This window comes from Apium graveolens, chromosome 5 (assembly GCF_009905375.1).
Source record: "Apium graveolens cultivar Ventura chromosome 5, ASM990537v1, whole genome shotgun sequence".
In the NCBI taxonomy this organism is placed as follows: Eukaryota; Viridiplantae; Streptophyta; class Magnoliopsida; order Apiales; family Apiaceae; genus Apium; species Apium graveolens.
The window spans coordinates 45,533,788-45,544,972 of NC_133651.1; the positions used below are offsets into that span (position 1 = coordinate 45,533,788).

Sequence of the window (11,185 nt, forward strand, 5' to 3'; positions counted from 1 at the left end):
GTTTAACAAAGTAGATCTAAAAAATCAAAATAGTAATCTTACGGTTGTGAGATATTCTGGTCTCTTGGCGTAGAGGTATTGAAAACGAACACCGCCACTGGTCGGATGTTCGACACCTCCTTCTAGCGCCAATGATAACTCCAAATCACCCCGGGGTCTTCTCCTCCTTGTACCCGGACTCAACCTCCATTTGTGTGAAAATGATAGTGTTTGTGGTATAGTTGTAGGATGGGCTCCTACAAACCAGAGCCGGAGGGGGAGGCGTCCCCGCGACACCTCTAGCGTGAGTAAGAAAGGGTATCGGAGAAGAAAATGTAAAATACGAATTAAACAGATAGTAGTGGTTTGTGAGTATAGGTGTGTAGGTAGTAAAGATTCGGTAACCCACGATGTCGACTATGATGGACCAACATGTCCCCGGATCCGAACCGTTGGAATGTTCCAGATCCGGGTCACCTGGACGGTCGGAACTGGGAACTGGGCTGCTCTTATTGGGCCTAAACTAATTACGGGCTATTGGTAAGTTTATACCTAAACTAATTATGGGCTATCGGTAAGTTTAAAGCATTATTACACGTTTTTATGAATACAAAATAAAGTTATCTATGTGAATATGAAACAAAGTTAGCAAACCAATTTATAAGTTGTAAATTTTAACGTACTTACTTTGTACATGTTCATATGAACTAGCTCTGTAGCCCGTGCGAGGCACGTGCATGTTCTAAAATATTACAATATTTTTTATTAATTTTGGTGTATTTTTGGGATATTTGAAAATTTAAATTAGTGATAAATATTGGCGGTTACCAACCTTATTTTTCTATGTGTTGTATTCAAAGAAGTTCTCAATGGCAATTATATTATTGTCGACTTGTTTGATACTCCATAATATGTTTTTTGTATTTTGTGTTGTATTAGTGTTAATTTCGTGTAACACACATGCATAGTGTATATGTGACCATATACCATCGACGTAGCAATTTATAATTTGATCTGCAAAAAAATGTTTTTTGTGTTGTATTGATAAGAATTTCATGTAATATACGTGCATGATGATTTAAATGTGATTATGTTATTGTCTATTTTGTAAGTAAGTATTTGATACTCATAATATGTCATAAATAATCGTATTAAATTTCAAACAGTTTTAAAAAATATTATATTTGGCAATTGTACTCTAAAATTAGTGAGTGATGTTTTTTTATCAGCTACTTAAACCATTATTAATATGATACATGTTATTAAAAAAATTGATGTAATTTAATCATGTTTATATTAATAAATATATGAGATATCTAATTCTTAATTAAATTAATAACTTTTAAAATGATATATATTATTGTAAGTAACATATGTATGCATATATATGTAAGTATGTGAATATATATAGCTATTAGTTACAAAATAATTAATATGCATTAATGAAGATTAGCTATCAATGGATATTAAATACGAAATAATAAATAGGATAAGGGTTAAACTTGTCATTTTACATGGAATAAATGGTCTCACCTAACCCGCATTTACTCTATTATATATAGAATAGATACTAAACAAACATCTTCCAATTTTTAATCCGTATAGTTTCATCGTGTTTGAGTTGAAACGACTCATAAGCAACCTGGACCTTATAAATATTGTCACACTTGTAGTTGTTTCATAAAAGATCAGAGAAAATGGTAGGTGCTTCTACCAAATTAGCCTCAGTATTATAACAATTGTGAAACAGGACCCGTAACTAAAAGGGTGCTTTAAGCTTAACCTAATAAGCTTAGTGCCTACATTGTGGCTTAATGAATTAATATGCACCCAAAGAAATGTTGCTAGCACCAACGGTGAATAAGTCATGAGGGTGCAGGTGTACTCACATATTACATGAATCAAGAATCTATCCATGTTATGAGACAAACAAGTCAGGAAGTGGTAATCTTTAAGTTTAAAATACTAATCTTGAGATTAACGAGATAATTAAATAATACATTCATAAAAGATTGTGGATAACATACTTTCAACATAAGATAATGTATGGATAAGGTGGAAAGATGGTGAAGATGGCAACTTGTCAACATTGCATTATTGATAATGACTCTTTACAAATGGAAAAACAATAGACTAGTATGTAGTAACTGAAGTTCAAATTAAAATTTGTGTTTTCCTGAACCAGGACTAAGGACTAATGGCATTCATGGTGTCAAGCCCTCTCGTGTTTTAGCCGAAAGCCTTTTTAGAAACTCATATGTAGTGATCATAGTAGTAGCAGACATGGACATGGAAGCTGCTCGAGGTCCCAATCCTTTGTAACAAGCTAACCATCCACCTTCCCTTACTAGATTCCTAACTGTCTGTCCAATAGTTGGCCCTCTTCGTCCGTTGTCGTCCCCACCATCGAGGACCTGTAATCTTGTCTTGATCGTGTCAAATGGCATTGTAATTACAGCTGAAATGCCTCCAGCCATGGCTGCGCTAATACCTTGAACTGTAATCACCATTCTTGAATCCGGTCTCACAGTATTAACACCATTTTCAGAATAACAACCAACTCCTCCCCATACCAGTCGTTGTGTGACAGAGTAAGATGCCCACCAAACTGCATTCGATGGAGCATAAGTCAATATAGATATCCCAAATCCTCTATAAAGCCCTCTGACTCCATCCACTCTAAGAATTTTCCGAAATGCATCAATTCCATTAAGATATTTACAAGCAGAAGGGAACTTGGAATTATGTTGACCTTGAACCATTAATCTCTGACTAACAACATCTACGGGAGTCCAAACAAGCTGTGCAGCCATTGCAGCACTCAAACCAGCCGAAGCATTAGCAATGGCAGCAGCAGAGGCCTCCGATAAGCCAAGCTTAATCGTAGCAGTCCCGACATTACTCTTAGTAACCTCGAGAGCAGTCATGTAAAGGGCCCTAGCCGGAATAGTACCAACTAAAGAAGTACCAAATCCTCTATAAAGACCACACAATCCTTCGTGTCGAAAAATGGAGAAAGCATTTGTAATACAAGAAACCTGAGATAAGGAAACTTGTTGCCTAGTTTTTAAGACTACAATCGGATAAAGGGCAACAGAAACACCCGAAAACAAGGCAGCGCCGAGGAAAAAAAACTTGGATTTATCAAGCATATGCCAATCAATATCAGCTGGTAAACTTATATCTTCATCCGAATCTTCATCAGCTGTACTTAAACTCATCTTCGCCACTTTTAACTATAAATTTGAATAAGCAATACACAAGATTCTTCTCCTCTATTCAACTCTATACAATACAAAGCGTGATAAGATAGTCCAAACGGTAAGTGTTTATCGTTTGATTTATCGCTTATCCCGAGATTTATCCGAAGCAGTAAAATATTTTCTCTAACTGAATATATACATGAAAAGGTACACGCACCTAAACCATTAACTGTAAACTAGTGAAATATTATGTCATACACATTTACTATGTGTAGATGTGTGTGTTTACCTATAAGTTATAACTATAGAAAGTATAGAAAGTAGAGGTGTTGATATTTACGATTTGTTATGTTAAGTCTAGTGATGCTGAGAAAAATCAGGAACTAGCATTTAGGTAGTGTTCTTACCGGGAGAAGATGATGATGACGGAATCATCATCGCCGGTGGAGATGGCGATCGGAAGATTCGCCGGGGAAATAGATATCGAAGAGAGAGAAATGTGAGCAAGTTGTATGAATGAGAGAAATGGGAGTGAGCTTTCTATTTTGTTGGAAATAGGAGGGCATAGAAGAAGAGGATACGTGCACGTGTCGGTTGTTTTCCCGGCAGCCGGTTAAGGTTAAGGAGAGGGAAGTTGATGTTTTGTTTCGTGTGTTTTTGTCCGAGCTTGGACTCGACACGTCACGTGTCACCCATCCATATCCATTCCGCCAACTTTTATTTTTCTAGCTTTATGAATAGAGAGTATAGTTTTTCAAATTATTTTTAAATTTTCTTTTTCTAATATTAAACGTTCAATTTATTTAGTAAAATAATTCTTTTTAAATCTCTTCTATATATAATAGCACAACAAGGGGATAATATTTTGAGATTAAAAAGTCTCATTGAAAAGATTAAACTACCCCTTTTTTAATATTTATATAAAAATTGAGTTTTGTGGGAATCGAGCTCAGGTTGCTTCATTCTTCTATATAACCTCGTATCATCACACCATATTGTCACATATACTTTTTATCATACACATAATATGTAACTGTACTAAAGGAATATTTTATTTAACATTAAAGATAGCTACTTGAATTCCGCAAAAATATGATAGTTACTTGAATATTTGTACAATTAATTCTAAAGAACTGAATTTCATATATAAAGTTAGGCATAATACATAAATGGATTATTATTTTATTTATTATTATTTTTTAGTTTGAAAATATATCTCATATATTTTTAACAATTTTTTATTATCAAAAGTAATTAAAATGTATATATATAATTTTTAATGAAAATATTGAAAATAGAATCGCCTATGTATGAATAATCTAGATTGGTATTAAATATTTAGATAAGTTCGAATTATAATGAGTCAATGAATTTTAGTTTATTTTGAATTTGAAATCAGAATTTGGCCCATTGTTCAAAAAATACTCGAAATTTGACTACATGACTAGCCGAAAAACATTGTCAGATTTTACGTTTAGTAAATTTAAATTACAAGTTCGACGAGAATATCTTACCAATAATGTGAATTTTTTTGATATCTTATATTAATATAAATTAATGTGTTTGAGGTATTTATAGGATCAAGTCAATTGATTATTTGTATTAAAATTACTAACTTCACTAATAGCGCAATAGTGTTTTGGGACTTGTCTCGATTTTAAAAATATTTGAAATTTGATATGAGATCTCACGAGATTTGTTAAAACTACGATGATATATTAAATTGATTTATTTTTCATTTTTCAGTTTAAAAAAACTAGCATTTTAAAAAGAATTCTTTTAGATAAACAATATTTATTGATCAAGATAATATTGTACAAATATTTTGAATTATTTTAATATTTTGAATTATTCAAATAAAAGTTATATCTATACTATATTGTAGTATTTGATTCAAAACATTTTATACTATTTAAAATATATATATTATTCAATAATTTGAAGAAATTAATTACCAGTTCAACTAATATTTATAAAACTTAAACATGATGAGTTATCTAAAATTAGTCTTGTCTATGTGACATGGTCTGATTCGTCTCTAGTCTTTTCGTCATTCTGTCTCTATGGCTTCAACAAGCAATTTAGTCCATGCTATGAATAATATTTCTCTGGAAGATGAGGAGGAAGATAGCCTGACTTTAGATATAGCGGAGTTGCAGGGAGAAAACCAGTTAGTCAACGGATTTGATGCTAAATTATGTGTTGTAGCACGATTTCTATCTGAAGGACAGGTCGATTTCTCAGCCATGCAACAAACGATGGCAGCACTCTGGAAACCAGGGATGGGAGTTTATATGAAAGAAATCGAGATAAATCTATTCTTATTTCAGTTTTATCATGAAGTGGATGTTAAAAGAGTAATGGAAGGATGTCCATGGTCCTTTAATAGAAGAGCGTTAGTCATGCGTCGACTGAAGGAAGAAGAAAATCCTCGCAATGTAGATCTAAACACAATGGATTTCTGGGTGCAAGTGTATGATCTCAAAGTAGGGTTTATGTCTGAAAGGATTCTCACAGAAGTAGGTAACAGTATTGGTAAGTTTGTTGCTTCATGTCCAAGTAATTTCCAAGGTGTATGGAGGGATTATTTTCGCATTAGAGTTACGGTGGATGTTAACAAGCCTCTCAAACGCAGAATGAAAATCAAGAACACAGGAGCAGACTGGTTTTGGATAACTTTCAAATACGAAAATATACCAACTTTTTGTTTCATATGTGGTATATTAGGGCATTCAGAGAAATTTTGCACTCGTTTATTTGAAACTCCATAATCAGAGATTGTTAAACCTTACGGCCCATGGATGAGGGCTCCTTTCAAAAAACAAATCAGGCCTATAGGCGCGAAGTGGCTACGCAACAGTTTTAACGATGGAGATCGGAATTATAGTGATACACATTCTCAGGCAAAACAGAGTGGTGAAGGGGGCAATCATGATCCAAAATTTTCTCCACACGATCAGGGGATAATTAGTAAGGGAGAGATTATAGGAGATAATGGATTCAAAAAAAATTGAAAAAGCGGGAATTCAGAGATAAGGAAAGAGCAAACTAAGGAAGCTGTAATCTCGCAAGTAACAGAAAAGGAGTCAATCACTGTGGTTGAGTTCAAAAAAAGGAGGACAGGTGATGGGCTAAATCAAGAGATACAATTGGGCCTAAATAATGAAGTCATTTTGGATGGGAATGAGGACATGAACATCGAACAAACAAGCCCAAACAACTTAGCTGATCCAAAAAATGGACAAATGGCGGGTGCCCAGGTGGGTGCTCGCCTAGTATTATGAGTACTATCAGCTGGAATTGCCATGGGCTTGGGACCCCATGGGCTTTACAATTCCTTAGGGAGATTGTGCTCCAAAAGATCCCGAATTTTGTATTTCTATGCGAAACCATATGTAAGCAAGCTATAGTAGAGAAGACAAGACTGATGTTAGGCTTCAATGGCATGATAGCAGTTGAAGCTAACGGACACAGTGGAGGTATTGCCCTTTTATGGAGAAACAAAGAAGAAGTGTCTCTGAATTCTTTTAGCAAAAATCACATTGACGTGAATGTGTCTACTAAAGAAGGGTTATGTTACAGACTCACAGGAATGTACGGAGAACCGGATAGGTCAAAGAGACGAGAGACCTGGCAGTTGATCAGAAATTTGGCAAGCTCAAACACCCTACCGTGGTGCTTGATAGGAGATATGAATAATGTTCTATCCCAGCAAGACAAAATAGGTGGCAGACCTTATCCATCTGATCTCTTACAGGGCTTTCATCAAGTTCTTGAAGATTGCAATCTAATAGACATGGATTTACATGGTTACAAGTTCACATGGAGTCGAGGAACAGAAGAAACAAACCATATCGAGATACGTCTTGACAGAGCCTTAGTTAACCACGAGTTTCTTAATATGTTTCACGAAGCCAAACTTTCTAATTTAGAGGTGTCTACCTCTGATCACTACCCAATTCTACTGGAACCTGTTGTTGTTACTCCTTTTATTCGGACTAAAGCCTTTCGTTTCGAAAACACATGGCTCAGAGAACCAATGCTCTACCAGTTAGTTGAAGATATTTGGGTGAATAACACGGGGAACTTATACGATAAACTATCGCAGTGTGCAGAAATTTTGTCAGTCTGGGGTAAGGAGATAACAGGCAGTTTTGAAGATCGTATCAGACGCAGTAAAAGACTTCTGAAAACTGTGAAAGGCAGAAGAGACTCTAATTCTTTACGTCTGTATCACGAGGAGAAAAAGAAGTTAGCTGAAACATACACTCAACAAGAGGTATTTTGGCGTCAAAGATCAAAGCAAATGTGGCTTCGCGAGGGTGATGGAAACAGTAAATTTTTTCATGCTGCCACAAAAAATAGACGAAAAGCCAACAATATAACTTCTTTACAAGACGATCAAGGAAATAAAAAAGAATGGGGTTCTGGACTAGAAAATCTGATGGAGGACTACTTTAAAAACCTTTTCACCGCTTCGAACACAGACTGGTCTCGTGTTACTAGGTGCATTTCAAGCAGAGTAACAGCTCTCCAGAATGAAAAGCTCTTGGCAGAGGTCAATGAAAAGGAAGTTAAGAACGCTCTGTTCAATATGCACCCTGACAAATCTCCGGGCCCGGATGGCATGAGTCCGGGATTTTATCAAAAGTGTTGGAAAATAGTGAAGAATGATGTAATAGAAGTGGTCAAGCATTTTTTTCGTACAGGGAATCTTGATGATCACTTGAAAGGTACGAACATTGCCCTTATTCCGAAAAAATCAAAGCCAACTCATATGACTGAAATTCGTCCTATATCTTTATGTAACGTGATTTATAAAGTCATATCCAAGGTCCTAGCTAACAGGTTGAAAACAGTCATGGAAGCGATCATATCTGAAGCTCAAAGTGCCTTCATCCCTAGGAGAATTATTTCGGACAATATTATGGTTGCTTTCGAAGTAATGCATTACATGAAGCGAAAGAAACGAGGGAAAGATTGCTGGATGGCTCTAAAGCTGGATATGTCCAAAGCATACGATCATGTTGAGTGGAACTATTTGGAGGCAATCTTATCAAAAATGGGTTTCGATCAAAAGATTATCCAATTGTTCATGGGCTGTTTAACTGCAGTTTCTTATAGTATTGCTCATGCAGGCAGAAAGTTTGGCTCTATAACTCCAACAAGGGGCCTCAGGCAAGGAGACCCCTTATCATCTTATTTATTCTTAGTGTGCATGGAAGGATTAACAGCTCTCTTACAAGACTTCGAAAATAGTAAATTGATATCTGGAGTGAAAGTAGCCAGATCAGCCCCTTCTATAACTCACATGTTATTTGCTGATGACTCCTACATCTTTTGCAAAGCGAATTTGGATAGTGCTGATAATGTTATGAATCTGTTGTAAATTTTCGAACGAGCTTCAGGTCAGAAAATAAATGTGGACAAATCTTCAGTTTTCTTCAGCAATAATTCTTCCCAGTCATTGAAAACAGATCTCTGTCAAAAGCTTGGCTTCAGGGAAGCAAATGATCACAGTACATACCTCGGATTACCTAATATTATTGGCAGGAATAAGTCAGTGCTCTTTAAGTACATTAAAGATAGGTTGGTGGCTCGTATTCAAGGATGGGACAAATCTCTGTTGAATAAAGGAGGTAAAGAAATCTTGTTGAAAACTGTTGCTCAAACTATCCCAAACTACGCAATGAGTGTTTTTCTCTTGCCATTGGATTTATGTCAACAACTTGAAAATCTCATGTGCAAGTACTGGTGGAACACATCATCGAAGAAAGACAAATGTATCCATTGGCAAAGTTGGCAGAAAATGTGTAAAAGAAAATCTCAGGGTGGCATGGGGTTTAGAAGTGTTCGTGATTATAATATTGCTTTACTTGGTAATCAAGGTTGGAGACTAGTTCAATATCCGGAGAAGCTAGTGAGCAGAATTTACAGAGCTCGTTACTACCCTAAGAGCAATTTTCTTAATGCTAAGATCGGTAGTAATCCGAGTTTTATATGGAGGAGTGTTCATGAGTCTCAATCAGTTATCAGAAATGGAATCGGCTGTAGAGTGGGCAATGGGAGGTCAATAAATATCAAGGACGATCCGTGGCTTCCAGACTTAGATGAAGCAATGATTCAAACTGAAAGTGAAGCAATAAAAGATCAAAAGGTCTCTTCTTTAATTAGTATGGCTGACAACAGTTGGGATACAGATTTGATTCTGGATATTGTCAATAGTCGAGATGCAAACATTATCCTTTCAATTCCTATGGATAAAGAGGTGAATGATAATTGGTATTGGAGATATGAGAAGTTTGGCAACTACTCTGCCAAAAGTGCTTACTTTTTGCTGCAAGGCGACAGAAATGACAATAACACAGCAGATAATTCTGGTTTCTGGAGAAAGCTATGGAATTTGAAAATACCTCCCAAGATCAAAAGTTTTCTATGGCGAGCCTCAACTAATTGTCTGCCAACGAGAGACACGCTTCTTACCAAAAGAGTCCCAGTTATTATCACTTGTCCTGTATGCAATGATTACCCTGAATCATGCTTGCACATTTTTACTCAATGCGCTTATGCAGAATCAGTATGGGGAAAGTTGGACATTTCTTTCGACCTGGACAATATCAATATTTTTCCAGAATGGTTAGATTGGGTGTTTCAACATTACAGCAAAGAGAAGGTTCTTGACATTGTCATGGTCTGCTGGATTCTATGGAAAAACAGAAACGATGTCATATGGAATCAACGAAGCTTAAATATTTCCATCGTGGTAGAATCTGCTTTATCGTTACTTAACCAATGGAAGGGTGTTCAGGATCGAACTTTTGATCGTTCTCTGGGTTATATATCAGCAGAGGATGGAGATGAACACTGGACCTTACCACCTGCAAATAGCGTTAAGATTAATACAGATGCTGCCATCTTCGAGGAAAATTCAAACTTCAGTTTCGCCTTTGTAGTTAGAGACCACAGAGGAAGTCTCATTGAAGCAAGGACTCGGTGCTTGAGAGGTAGTCCAAATCCAGATTTGGCAGAAGCTTTGGGCATTCGAGAAGCCTTAAGCTGGATAAAAAACAAAGATCAACACGATGTCATATTGGAATCAGATTGCTTGCAGAATGTCCAGGCAATTCGTAGTTCTTTCACATGTTTATCATACTTGGGAAGAGTTATTAAAGATTGTCGTGAACTTCTAGTAAGTTTGAGTGAGAAAAACGTTAAGTTTAAGTTTGTGAAGCGATCTGCGAACAAAGTTGCTCATTTCTTGGCGCGACAAAATTGTTCCCTAGCTGATCGTATCTGGAGAGTGGGGGATGTCCACTCCGATTTTCAATATGTTTTGTCGAATGATTTGATAATTCAATAAAATCTCGACTTTTTCCTGGCAAAAAAAATATATATTTATAAAACTTTATCGAATTGAAAAATATTTAATTTTAGGAAAATAGTATACAATATTATCAAATTATTATATGAAGAAATATTAGAGTTGTAATGAAAGAAACTTAAAAATAGTTTAAATAACAATATAATTACAATTTTTCCTTCAAATTCTTGAAAAAAAATCATGAACATCAATAATAAGTCTTACAATATATAATTTATTTTTATGTTACATGATTGATACTCGGCCGCGTACAAAACATATATGGATTGTTTTTCAGTGATAATGTGAATACCATATATAAATTATTGCAATTTATTTATTACATAATTTTAATTTTTGAATAATTATAAATACATGTTATTTAAGTAATCAATTGTCTCACTAGATATTAATAATGATTATACATGTACATAAATTAGATATTTAGCATATAAATAATTGAAACCATCGTAATTTTCTAAGAAATGTAACATACGATAATTCAGATGCTGATATAGATACATATAACTTAATCTTATTTTGTTAAGAGTAGTGTAAAAAAACTAACATTTTTCCAAACATACGTACGTTAAATTTCAAAAACTAACATTTTTCATTAAAATCAACTTTTATATTAACAGTA

General features: G+C 35.1%; 2 protein-coding genes across 2 annotated transcripts; one reads left to right on the forward strand and one right to left on the reverse strand.

The window, feature by feature from the left end:
* Positions 1-2,046: 2,046 nt before the first annotated feature.
* LOC141723943 (uncharacterized) lies at positions 2,047-3,733 on the reverse strand. The gene has a single exon (XM_074525913.1). The coding sequence runs from the start codon at positions 3,198-3,200 to the stop codon at positions 2,184-2,186; it is 1,017 nt and encodes a 338-aa protein (XP_074382014.1). The 5' UTR covers positions 3,201-3,733; the 3' UTR covers positions 2,047-2,183.
* Positions 3,734-5,245: 1,512 nt separating this feature from the next.
* Positions 5,246-10,542, forward strand: LOC141660025 (uncharacterized). Its single transcript, XM_074466981.1, has 4 exons — positions 5,246-5,847; positions 6,202-6,442; positions 6,583-8,567; positions 8,685-10,542. The coding sequence occupies exons 1-4, from the start codon at positions 5,246-5,248 to the stop codon at positions 10,540-10,542; spliced, it is 4,686 nt and encodes a 1,561-aa protein (XP_074323082.1).
* The last annotated feature ends 643 nt before the right edge of the window (positions 10,543-11,185 follow it).

What these genes read in the sequence shown, in the direction of transcription:
- LOC141660025 (XM_074466981.1), top strand. Translation starts at nt 5,246, where the DNA reads ATGGCTTCAACAAGCAATTTAGTCCATGCTATGAATAATATTTCTCTG. An exon ending in AAGAACACAGGAGCAGACTG is followed by an intron (nt 5,848 to 6,201) that starts GTTTTGGATAAC and finishes AAATTGAAAAAG; the next exon opens with CGGGAATTCAGAGATAAGGA. An exon ending in GATAATGTTATGAATCTGTT is followed by an intron (nt 8,568 to 8,684) that starts GTAAATTTTCGA and finishes GCTTGGCTTCAG; the next exon opens with GGAAGCAAATGATCACAGTA.
- LOC141723943 (XM_074525913.1), bottom strand. Translation starts at nt 3,200, where the DNA reads ATGAGTTTAAGTACAGCTGATGAAGATTCGGATGAAGATATAAGTTTA.